Genomic DNA, 23,054 nt, shown 5'->3' on the forward strand with positions numbered 1-23,054 from the left:
CCTGAGTTAAATAAATAGGCAAACTGCTGCTTCAGATGCGGCCAGAAAGCACCACACACTCCCAGACTCCATGGGCTGAGATCCCCCTCTGCTATTCAAGGATCTGTCTGACCTTGGGCAAGTTACTTCTCTCTGCACCTCTGTTCTACTTTGGGTCTACGGGAACTGTAACACTCCCACGATATGGGTGTGAGGCTTAAACAAATCAATATGTACTGAGTACACGACCTGCAGCTCAGAGGACGTGCTGGAGAAGCGTGCACTATTATCACAGCAGCTATTGTTCCCAAATCCCCAGGCTCAGGCTTCGAAAAATACAACTCCAGGTAGGGGGTGGGGACCAATCTTAGATGCAATGCGTTTCTGCCTGGTTTGTGCTCGACTGAGCCGCCCCTAGGTTTTGGGTTCGGAGCCACCTTGAGGGGCTCTGGGGATCCAGCCTTACTCACCGAGGTCTGATCTCCTCCCAGGGACAGTGGGAAACACTGGTGTCCACATAGTGGGGTGGAAACCCCAGCTCCAGGGGCACAAGCTCTCAGCAGGCATCCCTGACCCGTGATGTGTCCGCCTGGCCAGTTCCCAAAATGCCCCTAGACTGAGCTTGACCTCCCAAATGTTCCTCCTCTCTTTAGCTCTCAACACATACTTCACTCTACTCAACTGTGTAAGAATGAGCGCCCCGAGGGCAAGGGGGATAAAGCAGATCGATTGGGAGGAATTATGCCAAAACTTACACTAACGAGGCTATGCTACTCCAAGTGACAGAATTACAAGTCACTTTTGTGTTCTCAGCATTTCTAGAACTTGTATATTCCAATGTCATCTCCCCGCTCCTTTGTTCCTTCTAATGATCTTGTACTGGCTTTTTTTTTCTGTTGAGAAACTGTGTTTTGCTTTCACTTTTTATCGAAACCGCATGCCTCCCAGACGCACGCGTTGTAAGTCCCACAGATCGTCCCCGAAACATGCCAGCTGCTGGGATGGGACCAAGATGAGCTCAGGCCGGCCAAGTGTCCCTTTGACAGGAAGAACCTCAGGGTGGTCAAGAGAGCAGGTTCTGACCATCCCAAGCAGGGATCTGTAACCTGAGTGTCTGAATCTCACGAGGAGGAACCAGAAGGCAATGGAGGTGCCTCCTGCAAGACAACTGTTCTGGATCCTTCCAAAAGGCAATGTCACAGAACACACAGAAAAGCTGAAAAGAGCCTCCCAACTGAAGGGAAAGAGATAAGATAAGCTAAAATGCACTGTGTGATTCCAAACAGCATCCTGTGGGTAGTTGGAGGGGGGGAGATCCAGCTCTTCGGGGAGTTACTAGGACAACTGACAAAACCAGAATACAAAGACTTGTAGACCAGATAAAGAGTGCTGGGTCAATGCTCAACCAGGAGCACCTGATCAGTATCCTGGGCTTACGTAGGAGAATATCCTCCGTCTTCTGAAACACACATCAAAGTGTCCAGGGCCAAAAAAGCACGCAGTCCTGTTCCTAATCTCTTAACAGCTTAGGAAAAGAAAGAAGAGCGTATGTGTGTTGTGTGTGTATGTGTGCAGTTCTGGTTGGACTGGCCCATTTTTCAGATGAGAGCACTGAGACTCATGGGCAAAATAACTTTTGTGCCCCTGGCCTGCAGAGCAAAAGAAGAGGAGGGTGACAAAGGAAACATGATATAATGCTACACACCCGTGAATCCGGAGAAAAATTTCTCTGCGTTATTTTTTTTTAATTTAAGATTTTATTTATTTATTTGACAGACAGAGATCGCAAGTAGGCAGAGAGGCAGGCAGAGAGAGCGGAGGAAGCAGGCTGCCTGCTGAGCAGAGAGCCTGATGAGGGGCGAGCCCTGAGATCATGACCTGAGCCAAAGGCAGAGGCTTTAACCCACTGAGCCACCCAGGTGCCCCTGTGTTTGTTATTCTTAAAACTTGTCCAGAGATTTGAAATTTTCTTCAAAATAGGAAGTCCAGCCGGCTCTGGGGCCACACTGCTTAGATCTGCCCCTGGCTCTGTCCTTCTAGGCTGTGCAACCTCGAGTCAGTGACTCCCCCTCTCTGTGCCCCCTCTTCTGCATCTATAAAACGGACCTCACGGGCCAGCAGTGTTCTGCACGAACATGCATAGTGGTATTTTACTACCAATCTACATTCCAACGGGGCTTAAACAGTCTCACCATTACCCCTGTGTATCCTGTGTATGGACTGTTTTAGGATTTCATGAGTCCACACACCAAAGACATCAAATGCTCAACGTTGTTACCACCATGAGCGAACTAAGGCCACGAAAATGGATGCCTCCTTTGCTTCTCCCTTATCTCTCTGTCCATGGACACCTACCGGGGGGCTGGCTCCTGTCTGGTGCTAGGGAGCTTGGCGACAGCACTGTGGACCATGAGATAGGGCCCTGTGTCCTCGGACATGGGTGCTCCTGCAAAGCCTGGACCAAACCCCATTCAACTGTGTCACTCTGACAGGATACTCTGAGAAGCCCCAGATACAGATCTGGTTTACACAGAGTCCCTCTGTGGCCAAATTTTAGAAAGCCAGAGACATGTTCTGTAAGAGACACCCAGGTTTCCAGCTCTTCTTGAAAAACTGGAATATCAGCCCTAGAACGAGAAGCGAGTGGCACCCGAATGACCCCTTCAGACAAAGGACAGGGGTGCAGTGACACGAAGAAACCGACCACCCGATAAAAAAGATGACAAACAACCTGATTTCAGAACGAAATAAGATCAACAAGGGGCACAGAAGCCAACAGAGACGTTCAACCTCTGTAGTCAGCAGGCAGATTTAAACTGTGACCATAATGAGACAGCACTAGGTACCCAACAGAATGTCTAAAATGAAACGGATGGACGCCAGCATGCAGTGGCTAACAACGTGGACAGAGCCACTGGAACTCTTCAGCCTTGCTGGGGGTGACTCAAACCATCACAGCCTCTTTGAAAAACAGCAGGGGCAGTTTCAACTCCCATGAAATACATCCTTATCTGCCTTAGTCCTACACTGAGGTATTTACCCAAAAGAAATGATAGCATGTGTCCACACAGAGGTTACCACATGGAAGTTCACAGCAGCCACCCTGGTCAGGGCCAAATGCTGAAAACAACCCAAAGGTCCACCAAAAGGTGAGCAGATAAACAAATCATGATCTACCCACATGATGGGAATCTGCTCAGCCACGAACGGGAGCCAACGACTGACAAAGCCATCACAGATGAAACTCAGAATCACTCTACTGAGTGGCAGAAGCCAGAAGATGAAGAGTCCATGCTGTGTGAATCCATTTATATCAAATTCTAGGAAAAGAAAATCAAATCTGTTGTCACAGAAAGCAGATTTCACTGTCTGAGCTCAGGAGGCGGGGAGCACTGACTGAGAAAAGGCAGGAGGGACTCTTTGGGAAAGGCAAATGTTGTGTCCTGACTGTGAAGGTGGTTTATAGGATGGTACCATTTGTCAAAATGCAGCCAATAGTACTCTCAAAATGGATGTATCACATTGTATATAAATTATATCTCCATAAAGTTCATGGGAAAAAAACAACAACAACAAAAAAAACAACCCAGACTCTGACTGGTCTGTCTGGTTTCAATCCTGGCTCCATCGCTTACTTGCTGTGACCTGGGGCAAATATCTTCAATTCTCTGTCTCAGGGCCTTTGCACTTGCTATTCTTGTTGCTGGGAACACCCTTCCTGAAGACCACAACAGCCCTGGCCCCCTGGCTTTCAGGTCTTTGCTCCAATGAGAGCTTTCCAGGGAGAGCTAGTTAAAATGGCCACTCACACCACCAGCCCTCTCCTCCCACTTTCCCTGTTTTGTTTTTTCCCCGCAGCACTCAGCACCTTCTGAGGGGTCCTAGAGTGGGTCTCCCCACCCTCCCAACAGGCCAGCTCCCCAAAGGCAGGGAGCTTCGTCTAGTTCATGACAGCACCTGCCTGGCACATCGGAGCCACTCTAAAAAACTGTAGAAGTAAACAAAGGGATACATATTACTCCCACGTGGGGATATGAATTGTAAACAATGATAAAGGGGAAAAGTGCACCTCAAATGGACAATCAGAGCGGTGAAGACACGGACTCCAGGTCACTCAGCAAGTAAGGCAAGGTGTGGAGCTGAGCTGGGGTCCTCCCAGCCGCCCCAGGGCAGTCTGACTCCATCAAGTGCCTTCACTGTATCCTGCAGTCCGCCCCAGGGGAGGGCGTGATCGAGGATCTCCAAGAGATCCAGATTTTATCCCCTGAATAACAGGCAAGAGGGATTGGGGATTTCTGTATCAGAAGACTAGTTCCTCAAGACCAGGCACTGTGAGGCTGAGAGACCAGGGCCAGATTGGAAACTGATCAGAATTCATGACACACATGCCCCCCCCCCCCATGGAAAGGCGCCCTACATTATCCGCCGTCAGGGCCTCCCAAATCAAAACCATAATGAGCCACCACTTCACACCCACTGGGATGATTATAATAAAAAAGATGAAAAAATTAGAGTCCTTGTGACTTATTGATGGAAAAATGGAAAATGGTGCAGCCGCTGGAGAAAACATCTGGTGGGTGGGTGGTTCCTCAAGAAGTCAACAGAGACTCGGCGTATGATCCAGCAATTCCGCTGGCAGGCGTACACATCCACGCAAGAGGAAAAACGCATGTCCACACGTGTGCTGGTATGAGAACATTCACAGTGGCACGACCCGCAACAGCCAGAAAGCAGAAACAGCACATGCGCTCCTTGACCACTGGGTGGGGAAGCCATAAGCTGCAAATCCACAGTGGAATATTATTCAGCCGGGAAAAGGCAGGCAAGTACTGATCCACCGCTACAGAGCAGGAGAACCCAGAAACACCACGCTGAGCGAGGAAGGCTGGGCTAGAAAGACCGCACGTTGCAGGAATCCACTTACATGAAATCTCCAGGACAGAGGCAAATCTACAGAAATGGAAAGCAGATTCATGGCTGCCAGCAACTCCCAAGGGGAAAGGCAGGATTTGGGGAAATGAGGGCACCATCCGAGAGCGTGGGTTTCTCTCTGGGGTGATGGAATACTCCAGAATTCGATGTGGTAATGGCCACACAACCCTGTGACTATACTAAAAAAAACCCATTAAACTGTCTACCTCAAAAGGATGAATTTTATGGCATGCAAATTACATCTCCATTAACAAAATGTAAAAAGTAAAACAAAACAAAAGAAAGCACATCCCTTGATGATACCAAACGATTTTAATTTTCTCAGATTTGGTAATGTCATGGTGGTCACGGTAGAAAATGCTTATTGTTCTTTAAACACATACTAAAGTATGTAGCATTGACCTGGGATTTAAAATCCTTTAAAATCCTTCAACAACAACAAAACAGAGATCAATAAAGCCAGCATGGCCAAATCTGGATGTATGTGGAATTTGGGGATATAAGTAACAGGAGTTCATTACGCTGCTGTCTCCACTTTCCGGTACATCTGGAAATTTTCATCATTTTGGTTTTTTTTAATTTGCTCCCAGCGATTCTACCTCTGGGATTTTAACTGAACAGCTCTACTCGCATTCACGCAAATCAATGCTGTACAATTACTCACAGTTGCCTTGTTCGTAAGAGACTGTAGCTAACCTAAGTGTCCAGCAAATGGACACTGGTTCAGTAAGTTAGGGCTCTCCAATGGGATACTATGCAGCTGTGAGAGGCCCTGAAGTCAATAAGGTAGAACCTCCAGGATATATATATATTTTTTAAAGATTTTATTTATTTATTTGACAGACAGAGATCACAAGTAGGCAGAAAGGCAGGCAGAGAGAGAGAGAAAGGAGGAAGCAGGCTCCCTGCTGAGCAGAGAGCCTGATGCAGGGCTTGATCCCAGGACCCTGAGACCATGACCATGAGCCACCCACTGAGCCACCCAGGCGCCCCCAGAATATGTTATTAAAAGAAAAGAGCAGAGCAGTGTTTGAATACCCTGTTATTAGTGCCTTAAAAAAAAGTGTGTGTGTGTGAGTGTGTATGTCCACATGCCTGTGTGCAATGCTCACACATGCATGGAACATCTCTTAGGAAAGACTAAAAACTATAACCATTTTACCTCCAGGAAGAGGATAGCTCGGAGGGAGAGAGGGAGACTTTTCACGAGAAATCTTTGAGACCATTCGAGTTTTGTACTTGAGCATGTATACCCACCGCTCCCAAAAATAAATAAACACATACATTTTTAAAAAGCCCTCAAGAAAAGCTGTTTCCTAAGTGTGGCTGTGTCCCCATACATCCCCCCTGGGGCTGGATTAGAAGGATCAGGTTGTCCCTTCTGCTCCCTCCCTTGGGGTGGGCAGCGGGCACCAGGCTGGGGCCAAGGCCTCCCTCCAGGGAGAGCAGAAACAACCCATGGGCCCACCCAGGGCCCCCCAGGAGCGATTTCCAGATTCATACTCCCTTGGCTCCCTCTGGGGGAGAGGGAGATACAATACAAAAAGAACTGAAGGAAGAGAAAGGAGAAGAAGAAGGAGGAGGGCGAGGGAGGAGGGGGAGGAGGAGGCCTGAGCGCCTGTGAGAACAAAGCAAGGACAGGCCTGGGCAGGAAGCCGCGGGCAATACCAACCCCCACTTCAGCAGAAGAAATGGCCACCAAGAAGCTTTATTCATAAGCAACAACAAACTGGAAAACAATCCAAATGTCCATCGACTGATGAATGGAGAGACGCAATGTGGTAGGTCCATACAACGGAATGTTATTCAGCCATAAACAGGAGAGAGGCCCTGACACACGCTCACAACACGAGTGAACCTGAGCACGTCATGCCACGGGAAAGCAGCCAGACACAAAAGGCCACATAGTGTAGGATCCCGTGTATAGGAAATGACCAGGGCAGGCAGATCTGCAGAGATGGAAAGTAGATTACTGGCTGCCCAGGGCTGAGGGGTGGGGGGTGGGGAAGAAATTAGGTACAGAGTTTCCTCCTGGGTGATGAAAATGTTCTAGAACTAGATTGTGGTCACAGTTGCACAACTCTGTGAATATACTAAAAACCACTGAGCTGTCCACTTGAGGAAAAAAAAAGGAGACATTTATGGCAAGCAGATAGCTTAACTGTGAAGAAGAAAATGAAAAGAGAAAAACAACAACAGTGGGAATGAACTAGGGATGAGAGGCAACCGTATAGACGGACCTTAAGAACATTCCACTGAGTGAAAGAAGCCAGGTGCACAAAAGGCCACATAGCATGGTGCTCCACGAAATGTAAGCTTTACATGAAATCTCCAGAAAGGCAAATCCACAGAGACAGAAAGCAGATTAGGGGGGGTGAATGGGACTGGAGTGGGGACAAAGACTTCATGACTATAGGATTTCCTTTTGGGGTGAGGAGAACATTCCAGAAACCAGAGAGTGGTGAATATCCTAGCCAGTGGATGGTACAACTTTAAGTGGATGAGTTTTATAGTATGTGAATTATGTCTCAATAAAGCTGTTTAAAATTTTAAGCAAGGGGAGAAAAAAAAGAGAGAGAGAGAAACTGGTCACGTGAACCTCTCACCACCCCAACCCATTCACTCACTCGGGGGATCTCCCATCACTATGGCCCCCAACCCCCCAACAGGCCTGGTTAAGAATGGCAGAACCAGGACTCCCACCTCCAGTCCCAGTTGTATCTCCTGGGACCCCCGTACATGACACAGAGCTCCCTGTCCCCCCACCCCTGGAGCCATCCTGGGTTGCTTTCATTCCATATCCACAGCTGGATGGAGGCACCACGACGGTGGGCACCAAGTTTTGGCTTCATATTCTCCTCCCCCCACCAACCCGAGCCCAAAATGGGCAAGACGACATAGAAACCACAAAGGAATGTGAAATGTGCAGGGTTTGTAGAATTTCCTAAGTGCAAAATGCTGATTTCAGAAGCACAAACGCCTTTATACAGCAACAAAACAAAACACGGACACTTTCATACTTCGCTAGAAAGTAAACACACACACACAGGAAACCAGACTCGAGGGACAAGATCAGAGGGAACCCCCGCTCTCCCCACTCCCCATCTACCACCACCTGCTCTTTCTGGGGCCTCAGGAGGTTAAGTTGGTAAGAGGTAAGGTTTAGGTCTGGTATCAAGCAGGGAGGAAGGAACAACCACATTGCTTGTAAGCAATTCTTTTTCCCAGAGCTACTGGGAAGGGTTTTCCTGGCTCCAGTTTCTCTCCTCCCCAACGCCCCCCCCCCCCACTTTGTCCTTCCAGTGCAATACTTGTGCTTTCCCACTTTGGGGAAAACACCTTTGACTCATTCCCTCCACAACACATACTTAGTGAGCACCCACTGTGCCCTGGGAGACCCCTCCAGTAAAGAGGAGCACCATACCTTCGTAAACAAACTGATCTATAACCTAATCTCTGCTGGTGGTAAATGGCTAGGAGGCGATCATGATACAGGAGGAGGGAATGATGGGGAAGGGGAGGTTTCTATTTTAAAATAGGGTCCTGGACAGAAGTGACACTGAAGCAGAGACTGGAATGAAGTAAGGAGAGAGCCATGCAAATACATGGGGCAAAGCACCTCGGAGAGCTGAGGGAATGGTGCAAAGGCCCTGAGGCAGGACAGTGCCCAACAAGATCACTGTGTGGTGAGGACAGGGCATCAGTAATGATGTTAGAGAGGGAGTTGGGGAGGGGAAGAGGCATGGGAGGGCCTGTGGATTTTGTTCTAAATGCTCTCAAACTGGGGTTGGGACCCATGGGGCATCGAGGTAGTCCTCTCAGGAGCCCAGGAGTTGCCCATACAGTTCAAGTCAAACAGCTAATCCAGATGCCTCATCTGCTAGTACTGAGTCCTTCCCATCCAGTCCACTGCCTTTGCTAGCATCAACAAAAACACATCAACTGGGTGAAAGCTATTGCATGTTCCCCCAAAACCAGGTTTTCCTCCTAGATGCACTGTGGGACTACCTTTCCCAGCATCCCTTGTAGCTGGGTGTGGTCACATGATTACACTCCGCCCACAGGAAAGCAGGCGGAAGCAACATGGGCTCTTTCCAGGTCTGGCACATGATCTATTCCACCATACTTCCTTATCCACGGTGCACCCCACAGACTCAGGGGATGGCAGAACCACAAGAGGGAAGGCATCTGATTCCTCAGTGCCTCACAAGAGGCTGGCCGACCAGAAACACCCTCACTGGTCTTTAATGTGCAAGAAGAAAACTTTCACGCAAATAAGGACTAGTTGTCACAGCAGCTAGCAGGACCCCCACTGACTCACACACCCACCTAACAAAGGCTGGTCAACCTGGCAGCCTGCTCGAATAAGGAACCTCTTGCAGAAGTTCCAGAAAGGGAAGCAAGGAGAGGGGAAACTGAGTCTCTACGTGCCTTGAGGTGTGCCCAACTCAGAAGAGACTAGAGCAAAAGTTCAGGGCCGCACCCAGGGCCCAAGAGTTTATGTCCCCAAAATGCTCTCAGCCACGTCAAGTTCATATTTGGAAAAGAAATGCCAGCTCCACAGTCAAGGATCAGCCTCTATCCCAGCCTGACACCACATCAAGGATGAGAGTCCCAATTTATAAACCATAAGGACTATTCCCGAGGTGCCGGGCCACCCCGAAACCCTGCACAGTAGCTCCCTTTATCCCATAGATGAGGAAAGCTGACACCTATAGCCGCTAACCCAACAACCGGAAGTGCAGGGCCCCAAGAAGTGGGAGCCTAGAATAGAAGCACCTCAGTGATGCCAAGCACAGTGCCTGGCACACAGGAGGTGTGTAGGGAATACCTGTTGAATAAATGAACAAACACTTCTTATTTTCCCTTTTTCCAGATGAGGCAACGAGGCTCAGAGAGGGCATGTCACTGACTTGAGGTCACCCATTTGCTGGGTGAGGGGACCAGGTTGTGGGTCAAGATCCAACCCCAAGCACTCACCCTCCCTACTCTGCCAGCCTGCTCCTAATGCCTCTCACCCCCAACCCAGAGCCTGAACCGGACCAGCTGAAAGCCTCAGGGCTTTTTCTCAACTGTTCTCAACTCCCCCCATCACCCCTGCCCCAGTACATTTTCCTTCAGCTTATTCACATCCTCCCAAGTTCCTTGCTCACTAAGTATTCATCCATTCAGCAATTAAGGATGAAGACGCATGCGTGCCAGGCTCTGTTCTAGAAACTGTGGGGGGCGAGTGAAGGGGGAGGACAGCCATGAACAAAACAAAAATCCCTGTTTACCCAAAGCTTACGCTTTTGACCAGCATTAGGGCAGAGACACAAAAGGACAATGCAACCTATCATACCACGTATTTACAAATTAAATTTCCATGTATTTCATTTCTATCTATTAAATAAAAATGTAGGGTGCCTGGGTGGCTCAGTGGGTTGAGGCCTCTGTTTTGGCTTGGGTCGTGATCCCAGGGTCCTGGCATCGAGCTCCACGAGCTCCACGTCGGGCTCTCTGCTCAGCGGGGAGCCTGTTTCCCTGTCTCTTGTCTGCCTTTCTGCCTACTTGTGATCTCTGTCTGTCAAATAAATAAAACCTTTAAAAAAAAAATGCAACATGCACTCTAAATTATATCTATAAATGTTAAAATAGAAATGCCATGTTATGTATGAAATTAGTTCTATTAAAACCATTTACAAATATTGTCAAATATTGATATATATAAAACAATAAAATATCAAATAGATGGTAAGTCAGAAGTTGCTAAGTGCTATGGAGGAAAAGCAGAGAGACAGAAGGACCAGGGCTTTGGACAGTTTTAAATAGGGTGATGAAGGCAGGCATGTGTGAGGAGGAGGGACCCAAAGAAGAGGGGGACAGCAAGTACAAAGGCCCTGAGGTGGACAAGTCAGGACATACTGCCTGACTTGAGGAAGGAGGCCAATGTCACTGAAGCAGAGTGAGCGAGGGTGAGTAGTTAGTGGAAGACGAGCTTAGATTGTAAGCCAGGGACCAGACTGCGTATAACAACAGCCAAACTTGCGTATGAAACAACCCTAGTGTCCATCCATAGAAGAATGGATGAACAAAACATGCTTGATCCATGCAATGGAATACTACTCAAGACTCAAAAAAGAATGGAATTCTGATCCAGGATGCAATGCTGATGAACCTTGAAAACATGAGGCCAGGTGAAATAGGCCAGACACAGAAGGACAAACACTGTAGGGTTCCACTTAAATGAGGTGCCTACAAAAGACAAATTCATGGAGACAGAAAGGAGATTAGAGGCTACCAGGGGCTGGCGGGAGGAGGAATGGGGAGTTCCTGAGTAATGGGTACAGTTTCTGTTTGGAGTGATGAGAACATTCTGGAAATGGACAGGGATGATAATCGCACAACACCGTGAAGGTGCTTAGTGCCACTGGACTGTATACTTAAAAAAGGTGAAAATGGTAAATTTTATGTTAAGCGTAACTTACTGTAATCACAAAGTGGCTGACACTGTACTCACACTGGGTTGGCTATATTGGGCAATGCTCTAAAAGCTGTATGGATCTTAATTCATTTGCTAACCCAATGACTCTTTTAGAGAGGAACCTTCTAGACCAGGGCTGCCTGAGAGAAATATGATGCAAGTCATATACATCATTTTCTAGCAAAAAGAGCATGTGAGTTTCAATATGTTAATTTAATTTAATTTAACTAGGGGAGAAGGGGCAGGGGAGGGAGAGAATCTTAAGTAGGCTCCATGCTGCCCGGCACGGGGCCTGACACAGGGCCCAATCTCACCATCCTGAGATCCAGACCTGAGCCGAAATCAAGAGTCAGAGGCTCAAATGACTGAGCCACCCAGACACCCCTGAATATGTTAATTTTAATAATATAGTTTATGTAACCTGAAATTTACAATCATGATCATTCCATGTGTCATCAGTATAAAATCCTTAGTGAGGTCATTTATACCCCCTACCCACTTCATGCTAAAACTTTGAAATCTAGGGTATATTTCACACTCGGCTCTGCTAGTGTTCAAGGGCACATGTGGTCCGTGGCTGCTGCACCGGACAGAGGAACTCGGGGCCACTGTAAGGACTCTGGCTTCCCCTGGGAGTGACAGGAGCCACAGGAGGGACGTGAGCAGTCTCAGGTTACAGCAGGGTCACTCTGGCCATCTAAGGGCGGGGGTGGTGGTGTTGGGGTGGTGGGAGCACCAGGAGGAAGAGAGGCAGTGGCGCAGGTGGGAGGTGACAGGGGCTGGACCAGGCTGGGGGCAGACAAGGCCAGATGCTAGAGACATTCTGCAGGCAGAGCTCCCAGGCCAAGCTGTGGGACTGACCAGGAAGAGGAGACAGGAGAAGAAACCACCAATTCGACAACGTGAATATACTTAACACTACTGAATGGTTTAAGATGGTGAGTTTTATGTTATGTGTTGTTTCCTAGAATAAAAAAAAAAAAAATTAAATTTAGGGGTACCAGGGGGGCTATGTCGGTTAAATGTCTGCCTTCGGCTCAGGTCATGATTCCAGGGTCCTGGGATGGAGCCCCAGATCTGGCTCCCTGATCAGCGGGGAGCCTGCTTCTCCCTCTCCCTCTCTCAAATAAATAAATAAATAAAATCTTTTTTAAAATAGATTTAAATTTAAAAGAGAGAGAGAAGAGGTTTCAGAGATGCTGCCAAAGTACAGAGCCCAAGGCCACTGGGAGCCTCGTGCTGCCACTGAGAGATGGGTGACAGCCGGGAGGGAGCAGCCTTGGTTTCAGTTTTGGTTTTGGGGTGGGTGGGAGGTGGGGAGTTTGGTGCTGAGGACTTTAAATCTGGGGTGCCTAGTAAACAAGCCAGGGCGGGGATTTCAGCAGAGGGGTACAGGCTGCACACACAATGCCAGAAACCAAGGGGAGAGGGAGTAAGATCCTTGCCCTGGCGTCCCTGCCCTTCATCCTCGCTCCCCTGACATTTACGGGACTTGGCCTCTCTCGCCCAGTTCCCACAGATCTGGCCCCGCAGGGAGCATCGACCTCAAGGGCAGGCTCCCATCCTCTGGCCCATCACTCCATCCCCCACCCTGTCTTCCTCCTCCAACGCCAGCCGCAGCCCGACACAGACTCCAGGCTCCGCAGGCTTTCGGAGAACGGGTTTCCAGAAGCCTCACCACCCACTTGTGCCGCCCACCCTGCTTCCTAGCCTGCAGACCCCGTCAAGGCTTGACACGCCTGCTCATTAGATCGTCTAGCAACGAGCAGAGGAACGCAAGTAGTAAATATAATCCAGCAGACGGCCTGAAGACGCCGAGCTTTCCGTGCACTGTGAGACCCCCGCACATGGTTGGGTGGCTCCCGATCGCTCCTTCCAAACCCGTGGGGTGAGATGTGCCCTGAAATGCAGCTTTTTGGCTGCCTCTGCAGGAGGATAGCGCGCACACGCATCTCTCCTCAAACACCCTTGGCTCCGCGGGGGCACCCTGGGATTGAACACTGATCCTTTTGCAGCCAAACGTGTGAGCAGTCGCAAGCGGTATGACAAAGATGGACCAGGAACAGCCCGGCTTCGGGTCAGGTCCTGCTGCCCACCGGGGGCTGTTGGGGTGCCGCCGTGGGCGTCACTGAGCTTGGGGTTGGCGCGTGGATGGCACATGGATGGCTCGCCAGCCGTCCTAAGTGGGGAGGCATCTTCATGTGCCAACCGGGGAGGCTCCCCAAAGGCCCAGAAGGAGGCAGCCCATGGTTTCTGGGTCGGAAAACCCAATTTCAAATTCCCGCTCTGCCATGCTCTTGACCCCTGGCAAGCAGCCTCATTTCCTGGGGGTCTCGGTCCTGGGGGACAAGGAAGGATCTGGCTGGTGCCGTACAGGCCTTGAATGAATGCTGGTGACAGCGCCGATGAAAGCAAGAGTAAAAGGGGCTCAGCTTTACCAAGCCTGACTGTGGCCCTGGCAGGAACCGCGCTCTGTGCTGACAGCATCTTGATGTTGAGGACCCTCTCGTCACGCTCCTGGGAGGCAGGGAGCGTTTACTTCTAGCTTTTTTTTTTCTGAGTGAGAGAGAGAGCAAGTGGGGAGGGGCAGAGGGAGAGAGAGAATCCCTGGCAGTCTCCAAGTACAGCGCAGAGTCTGATGCGGGCCTAGATCTCACAACTCCAAGGTCACGACTTGAGCCAAAGTCAAGAAGGGCATGCCCCGCCGACTGGGCCACCCAGGCGCCCCTACTTTTATCCTCTTTTAACAGAGATCTGGAGTAACCTGCCCAAGGAAGGAACAAGCTGGGACCCCAAGCCCAAGTTTATCTGACATGGGCCTTAAACATTGTCCAAAACTTGGGTCAAGCCTGTTGGGTCTGCCTGTTCTGATGCTGATCTCTCCCCTACTCTGGTAACAAGCTAGTCAAACACCAACGCGTGTACTCTCTGCCCTCCTGTGAAATCCTCCCAAACGAAGCTCCACAAGGGAGGTACTGTTATTTTACCCATCGGTAGCACCCCCAGTATGCCCCCGCACTGATGGGGAGCCCACACATGGAGTCCCCAGACCGCTACAGGATGTCTCCTGGTCCAGCTAGATCGAAGGCCACCTGGGACGTGCCGGACCTCCTCCACCATCTAGAATATCTTCAGGCCTCTCTCCTTTTTTGGTTCCTGTGAAAGCTTCTCCTTCCTTTGAGCTCAGAGGCAGTTCTAGAAGCTGGCCTGGGACTCGAGGACTGAGAATAATGTAAGCAGCAGGACCTGGGCCATTTCTCACCAGTGTCCCTAGGGCCCGGCATGGGCCCGGCATGGGCCTGGCACCAAGCAGCCACTCAGTAAATCCTGGCTGCTGTTTGCAAGGGGTGCGAATGGTAAAGCCTTTCTGGAATGCAATTTGGCAGGACTCACCCAAGTCTAAATGCACACTTCCCCCTGCCTTAGCAATTCCTCTTCCAGGAATCTGGCCGGTAGAAACACTTTAACACAAGTGACTGAAGAGGTAGATACAAAAATGTTCGGTCGGGTCACTCCCCAGCTCAAAAGCTTCCCATGGCTCCCACCTTAGTAAGAATTGAAGCCCACATGGTAGTTCAAGGCACATAATGAACACTCTAGAGCAACAAAGAGGTAGCATGAATCAGCTAATAATGGAGAAAAGACGGGATACTAAAACACTCATTTAATCTAACAGCAGCAAGGGATGAGAAGAAAAGGCACCAAAACACATAGGCAATAAACAGAAAACAAACGGCAGGACAGGATATTTAAATCCAGCTGCGTCAAAGAGGACAATAAACAGAAGTGGTCTGAAGGGGGCTTCTCAAGCCGAGCAGGTTCACGTGACAGCTGAGCACGTGACATGTACCTAGTCCAAACACAGAGGCGCCATGTGCAAAATACACACTGGAGGGGCGCCTGGGTGGCTCAGTCCGTACAGTACACAACTCCTGACCACAGGGTCATGAGTTCAAGCCCCACACTGGGTGTGGAGTCTACTTTAAAAAAAAAAAAAGAAAAAGAAAAAGAAATTGGAATCCTTGTGCATTGCTGGTGGGAACAAGAAATGGTGCAGCCACTGTGAAAACCAGCAGTACTTCCAAGTTCAACACAGAATTCCCACAGGATGCAGCAGTTCCACGCCCAGGTGTATGTCCAAAAGAACCCAAAGCAGGGACTCGGATGTACATCAACGTTCACAGCAGAGTACTTGCCACAGCCAATAGCTGGACACAACCCAAATGGCCACTGAAGCATGAACGGAGGAAAAATGGGGTGTATACAGACAACGGACTATTATTCAGCCTTAAAAGGGAAATAACACCGATCCAGGCTGTAGCCCGGACGAGCCTTGAGAACATGACGCCGAGTGAGGGAAGCCAGACACAGAAGGAGGACTACTATATGACTACTCTTCTGTCAGGTGCTGAGGGAAGGCAAATTCATGGGGACAGAAAGGAGAATAGAGGTTCCGAGCGGGTGGGGGGAGAGGGCGTATTTAATGGGTAGAGAGCTTCTGTTTGGAACGAAGAACAAGTTCTAGAATGGACAGTGGTGACAGTTTCACAACTCTACAGACAGACATGCCACTAAACCGCAGACTTAAAAAAACAGTTAAAATGGGGGGAGGGGTGCGTGGGTGGCTCAGCTGGTTAAGCATCTGCCTTCAGCTCAGGTTGTGATCCCAGGGTCCTGGGATCAATCCCCGACAAGTACGCTCTCGCTCTCATAAATAAATAAAATCTTTAAAAAATATACTTAAAATGGTAAATTGTATGTTCCATGTATTTTGCTGCAATAAAAAGACTATAAATATCTCAGTGACTTCTACATTGATCCCATGTCCGTATAAAAATATTTGGGATATATTAGATTATATAAAATATACTCCCTTTAGTTTTCCATCTCTTTCTACCACAGCTACTAGAAAATTTAAAATAACATGTAAGGGGCGCCTGGGTGGCTCAGTGGGTTAAGTCTCCAACTCCTAATTTCGGCTTAGGTCACCGTATCAGGCTCGTGAGATCAATGGGGGATGGAAACTGCTTAGGATTCTCTCTCTCTCTGTCCTGCCCCCCCAAGCACCCTCAAGTAAATAACTTAGTAATTAAAATACAAGAAAATAATGTGTAAGTGGCTAGCATTTCATTTCTACTGGACACCGTTGGTCTCAACATTACAACCATCCAATGGACATTGTTGGACTGCAATGGTATCTCCAAGAGACACACTTTCAATGTAAAGATACCTATAGGCTCAGAGCAAAAACTGGAACTTAACTATAAAGGGCATCCTCAGAGCAGAGGTTAAATAATTTAGGGAAGGCTTCCTAGCTGCTAAAAGAATGAGATTCTAGACTACAGACACGGAACCAACTCTAAGACGTCTGTTCAATTTAAAAAGTAAGACGTAGGGGAGTGGGGGGGCAGACAAAATAAAAATAATTATAATATGGTAACTACACTTCCTATAATGAGTGGTCCCTAATGCACAGAACTGTCAAATTGCTACATTGTACTAATACAGGTTGAAACTCCTAGGATATTGCACGCAGACCATACTCCCAAGTGGAGAAAGAGGTTCAGATCAATGAACACATAAAAATAAGGTGTGGCGGAATCGACATAGTCTGTGCGATCAAAGGGACAAAAACGTATACAGGGAGAAGAGCTGTGGATGAACCCCAAATTCCTCGCAGAGTCTCCTGTGGAGAGGGAAGGAAGGGGGGGCGGGGACAAGACGATCCAGTAAGCAGTGTTATTACTTACACGCCTTTCTTCCTCGTGTAATAATTCATACACAGCCGCCCTCAAAACCCCAAAAGCTAAGAGTTAGGGAATCCCATTTTAGCCTTGGGGCCCCACATGTCCCTCCCATTTGCAAGCGCCCTGGAAGCAAGTCAAACACGGTCCAGTCTGATATCCGCCAGGCACCATGCTGCTCAAGTGTGTGGTTCCCCATGTCCCAAACCCGGGTCGTCCCCAGCTCACCCCCAACCCCGCCCACCCCCACCGCCGAGCAGCAGTGGCCTCAATAGGGCGCTTGTCAGAAACCAGTTCAGGTTTGAGAAACTGGATCTCTGGCATGTCCCAAGCTGCCTGCACCAGCAGGCCCAGACTAAAGGCTGGCTGGTGACAGTCACAGCCCAACGCAGGGACAGCAACAGCGAGCAGAACTTACAACGGGCTTACGAGGCACCTGACCGCACATGAGCTCAATCCAACTCCACAGAGGGTCGCCCCTCCCCCACCAGGTATTTCCCATCTCTGACCAGGCATCTCCGGTTCCAACCTTCAGAGGGCTCTGACAACCATCCTTCTCCTTTCTTCCTGACTCCCTTGGGGGCACCGCCAGGCGGCCGGGGGTGTTTCACCTTACTCAGTGTGGGCTCCCCTCTGAAATAGCCAGCATTTCCAAACACCTACCATGCCTACCGGGCACTGCCATGAACGTGGGGCTGCTGCTGATGGTGAGGTCACCGAGCCGGAGGGCTTGCTGACTGATGAGGAAACTGAGGCTCGGAGAACTGGTGGGGCCGGGGGTGGGGAGCTCTGGCTCTCCATCCCCATGGGTGGCTCCAGGCCAGCGCTGCCTGCAGTCCTGACCTTCCAGCCCTCAAGGGCCCGGCTGACTCACACGAGCTCACAAGCAAGCTCTCACACACACATCCGCCGTCTGGAGGAAGCTGGGCGGCTGCCTCGCTTATGTTAATGAAGACACCACAGAGGGTAAAAAGAGAAAGAGGAGGGAGGGATGGAGCCCTGCTGAGCCAGGGCTCCCGAAGGCTGAGCTGAGGCCCAAGCTGGATCTCAGGGCAAACCCGGGGAAGGCTGAGGGTAGTGGTGGGGGGGGAAGGGCAGCTTCCGGGATTGTGGCTTACTCATGGTGTGGGGGGTGGGGGGAGGCTGTAACTAGGAAGTGGCAAGATTGAGGGCTAAAGACCTGTGCTGCAGCTGGTGGGGGGCAAACCACGTGCGGGGGGAATCCCCACTCTGCCCGTTAGCAGCTGTGTGACTGGGCAAGTCACTTAACCACTCTGGGCCTTGGCTTTCTCATCTGTAAAATGGGGATGCTCACTCACTTGCCTCTGCAGGTTCTCCTGTGCAATGAGTCAGTCCTGGTAAGGGGCCTGGACTAGTGCCTGGCACAGTGCTGCTTGTTAGGCTTGTTGCTACACGGACAACCTGGGCAAAGCTCCTAACTGGGTCCACATCCCCCGAAATCTTTGGCCCGAAGCCGCAATGTGGCGTCAAGTGTGCGGATCTCTGGGGAAATGTCTGCGGTAAAAGGTGACTCTCCTGTAATGAGTGGCGAGCAGGAAGGCTCGCCCCCAGCCACCAGCTGGCAGTACTGTGGGGCACCCCGCACCCCACCCCGGCCACCTCTGTTCCTGTCCCCAAGCAGCCGCACACTGCACGGACCCCCACCCCCAAAGTCCTTCCCAACTGTACCACCTTTCTTCTGCCTTTACGCCCTGCTCCTTCCTCACCTTCTGACCTTCAAGAAAAGGTGACTCCTGAGCCCCACCCAGTACCACCCCCTCCTGCTCTTCTAGAATCTTCCTTGGCTCCTTTCCTTTCCTCTCCTGAGACTGAGCCTGCTCAGCTCCTAAAAAGAAGCTCCAATGTGCTCGTCCCAAGACCCACAGGAAGGTGGCCTGGCCCTCACTGGTTCAAGAAACCCTGATCACAGGCTTATTCTCAGTCAGGTGCTGGGGAGGAATCCTAACCCGGGAACAAGCTCAGTGAAGTGAAGGCAATGGGCCGGGGGTTGACAAGGAAGGCTTCCCGGAGCAGGGGGGACCTAAGCAGAGGCCTGTTGGAAACAGAAAGGAGTTGGGGAGGTGGAGGGCACAGCAAGGGCAAAGGTGCAGGGGCAGGAACCAGCTGGGGCACGAAGAAGGCAAGGGGTAAAGGTCAGGGTAATTCAGGCCACCAGACCAGGGTTTTGTCAGAAGAGGGAAGGGGCAGACCTACCTGAGGGCACTAGGGAGCCAAAGAGTGCAGTAAGAGTTTATTTTTTTAAAGGTCTGGCTGCTAGGAGCTCTCGTCTTCCTTCTATCATCCATCCATGACACCATCCTTCCCCTTCCTCTGGCTCTTCACCCTATTCCTGTCTGGGTTCTGCCCCTACCTATTTCTCAGACCCAGGAAGCCCCCCTCAAGTCCATTTAAGCTAAGACCTTTCTGGAAGCTCTCCCTTTGCTCCTGAGACGGGGACAGTGCCTGATCCCAGCCCTCCTCTTCTCGTCCTGTTTTGGCCACGAAAAGTTTCACCAATACACAGTGGAGCTGATTCTCCATTCACTCCGGTCCTCTCCCTGGGGAACTGTCCCCATCCCGGGGGACTGATCACTCAACATCACCGTCTCTCACGCGTGACCCCAACAGTTCATCCATTCTGCATCTCTCCCCTCTGCGTCCCTCCACCCTCCAAGAGGGTGTTAAAGCAGTTCTCCTGGGGTCTGGGAATAGCCTTGAGCCCAAAGCCTGTCCTCAAGAAACCCCCTCCTCCAGGAAGCCTGGCCTGATGCCTCCTCCTGACCTTCCCAAGCTCAGGAGCATCCCTGAGAGGAATTTCACCTTGCAGGGAAGATGGATGAGTTTGTGGCTTCCCTGGAGATAATGCCCCCCTGCTTCAGAAAGGTCTAAATGAGGGGCGCCTGGGTGGCTCAGTGGGTTGAGCCGCTGCCTTCGGCTCAGGTCATGATCTCAGGGTCCTGGGATCGAGTCCCGCATCGGGCTCTCTGCTCAGCAGGGAGCCTGCTTCCTCCTCTCTCTCTGCCTGCCTCTCTGCCTACTTGTGATCTCTCTCTGTCAAATAAATAAATAAAAAAAAAAAATCTTTAAAAAAAAAAAAAAAAAAAAAAAAAAAAAGAAAGGTCTAAATGAGACAGGACCATGGAAGGGAAATCGCAAAGGGCTGGCCATGGTCCAAATGTGCCCCACAGGCTCCGACTCCTGCTGGAGAGCACACGGGGACCACAGATAGGGCTGTGGGGAGGCAGCGATGGCAGGATAGACAATGTGCATGGAAAGGGCATCTGGGGTGGCTGGAAGACCCATGGCTCCCCGTCCCAGGGGAGGGGATTGCAGGCTGAGCCCTGCAACTCTGAGAGGTGGCCTTCTGAGCAAACTGGGGCCCTGAGATGAGCACAAACACCTCTGGTGATTTGGAAGCAGGTGGGTCACTGCTGGAGAACCAGCACACGGATCCCAAACACAGGCTCTGACCTCCCCTTTCTCTACCACTGTGATACGTCCACCATTCAGTCAGTCAATCAGTCAACAAACATTGGGGCTCAAGTGCATGCCAGGAGCTCAGAACACAGAGCACACTGTTTCTCTCCTACTGCAGTTTAGAGTCTAGGGAAAAAGCCAGGCCTGACGAAGAGCTCACAGGAGACCTACTACATCCCAAGCGGGATACAGAGGGGGGAGGAGGGGCTGGTCAGTGAACTGGGACGGTGTCCCCAGATCAGGGTGCTGGGGGCCCAGGCAGGGTAGCCAGAGGAGGAGTGTTCGGAGGCTGAGACTTCCTGAGGGAAGGCGGGTAGGGTCTCTCTCTGTTGAGAGAAAGAAGGTGACAGCCTTCCTGTGCATTCCTGCTCTGTGAGCAAAGGGAAGGCCCACGACACGGCTAAATCTGAAAGCCATGCCACCGGGCCAGAGATGCTCAGTGCCAAGGACCTCACACCGCAGTGTGTAAAATTCGAGAAGAGGCCACGTGGACCCATCTCGAGGGACACAGGCCAGAGCCATCGAGCAGCCGTGGGCAGGGGAGGGCAGTGAGGGGACTTCTGGCCCATGCTGAGAACATTCTGGATCTTGACAGGCATGTGGGTGACACAGGCGGCCACGTATGCCGAGATGCACTTCGACTCCACATCTGATCACATGTAAATTATCCTTTGATGATGGGAGGGGGGGGGCGGGGGAGACATCACTCATACATATGTACGCATCTTTCCCTCAACACAGGAGGGAGGTCACTGGGCACATTCTGGGGACAAGTCAGGCCCCTGTGGCAAGAGCTTGCTAGGGGAGGGTAAGGAGCTTAGAAGGCCCCTCACCCAGCCTGGGGGGGTGGGCGCAGTGTTCAAGGATGGGTAAGGTCCCACAAAGGACAGGAGGGAGGTGTCAGTGCAGCAAAATGTCACAACCCCTTTGTGAAGCGGGAGCTGGGGGCATCTGCCTGTCCAGCAGGGGACAAGAGGCAGCACCCATCCTCTGGAAAGGGGGCTCCTGGGAGCTACCACTGCAGGTGTCCTGGGGGGATGGGCAACACTTTGCCTCCAGGCTGCAAAGCACTAGGGGCTCCCTCCAGGGCCGCAGGGGTCATGAATGAGGATCCGGGGAGCCACAGACAGACCTTTTCCTCTCGCTCTGTTTCCAAGCCAGCCTGGAGCCTAGGGGACCCAGGCTGTTAAGGAAGGGGGTCAGCCAGAAGTCAGCAGCCCCCTCTAGCTCCTCCAAATATAAGAAGCACTCCGAAGGGGACGTACAGAGGGACGGAGGGGTCAAGAGGAGGGGACCGAGGCGGCTGAGCCTGTCCAGGGCTCCAAGGACACTTCCTCTGACTCTCTTTACCCTGTGGTTACCCTCAGTCCAAGTGCACACAGAATGTCTAATGACAGTGACTGTGACAATGACCGCCACCAGCTGCTGAGCCCGTCCTCTGAGCAAGGCACTGGTAAAACGCTTTCCCGTGCGCGATTCACAAAACGGATGCCAAGGCTCTCAGAAGAAGCTTCTCGTATTATTATATGCTCCTGATTCTCCAACCTGGGTTTAGAGATGGGAAATAACTTGCTCCAAGTCACAAGGCTGGAAGGGGCCGCAAGAGGACACAAACCAGGACAGCCGACCCAGTTGCCCTCACCTCCGGGGTCATCCTGTCCATCACCCTGCCACTGGCCCAACTTCTCCAACTCGCCCGTTACAGGGACATTTCTGTGCGGAACGGCAGAACGGTGGCCCACACTGGACATACTTGTGACAAATCCCAAGCCCATGTCATCAGAAACACCCCAGGATCCAAGCCCCAGGGTAGCCAAGACCAGGACCTCACCAAGGTCCCAAAGAAGGGAAAGCAGAGAAAAGACAACCTGCCAAAGCCCATTCCCCGCCACCTCAGTGTTCCCAACCTGGGAAATGGGCTTCATGCCTCCTCCCTCACAGAACAGGACAGATCCTGGAGGCGCTGGAACAGATTCTGGACCCCAGAAACAGCAGTACCATCAGTAATATAATTGAAATGATATAAAGTCTGGAATTTGCTTAAAAGCATCTAGCAGAATAAAACCGAAAAAAAAAAAAAGGAAAATTGGGGGTAAAGTAACAGACAAAAAGAAAGATCAGCAGAAATCTGCTGAAGCTGGTGATGGGCACAGAGGGGCCGATTATGCTTGCCACTTTTGATGGGTGCTTTAAAGGGGTGCCTGGGTGGCTCAGTTGGTAGGGCATCTGACTCTTGATTTTGGCTCAGGTCATGATCTCAGGGTCATGGGATCAAGCCCTGCATGGGGAAGGGGACGGCCCACACTAGCAGGGAATCTGCTTGAGATTCTCCCGCTGACCCTTCTCCCTGCCTCGCTCGCTCTCTCTCTCAAATAAATAAATAAATCTTTAAAATGCCAATATCGATTGCCCACGGTTTAGGGGGAAAGCAGTATGAACCTAGGTATCAGATCTCATGG

The 23,054-nt window shown here is 50.7% G+C and overlaps 1 protein-coding gene across 4 annotated transcripts in view; it reads right to left on the minus strand.

Annotated features, from left to right (window-relative positions):
* The window catches only part of BICRA (BRD4 interacting chromatin remodeling complex associated protein), a 76,128-nt gene that overhangs the window by 45,770 nt on the left and 7,304 nt on the right, over nt 1-23,054 (minus strand). Inside the window, exon 1 of one of the 4 annotated variants that reach the window (XM_059153710.1) lies at nt 17,782-18,025. The exons of 2 other annotated variants lie outside the window; for them this stretch is intronic. In XM_059153710.1, the coding sequence (XP_059009693.1) occupies nt 17,782-17,803 (22 nt within the window). In that variant the 5' untranslated portion in view covers nt 17,804-18,025. Of the gene's footprint in view, nt 1-17,781; nt 18,026-23,054 lie in introns of those variants that run through there. One more of the 4 variants, XM_059153707.1, reaches the window with a different exon arrangement.

Source organism: Mustela lutreola, chromosome 16 (assembly GCF_030435805.1).
Source record: "Mustela lutreola isolate mMusLut2 chromosome 16, mMusLut2.pri, whole genome shotgun sequence".
Lineage (NCBI taxonomy): Eukaryota > Metazoa > Chordata > Mammalia > Carnivora > Mustelidae > Mustela > Mustela lutreola.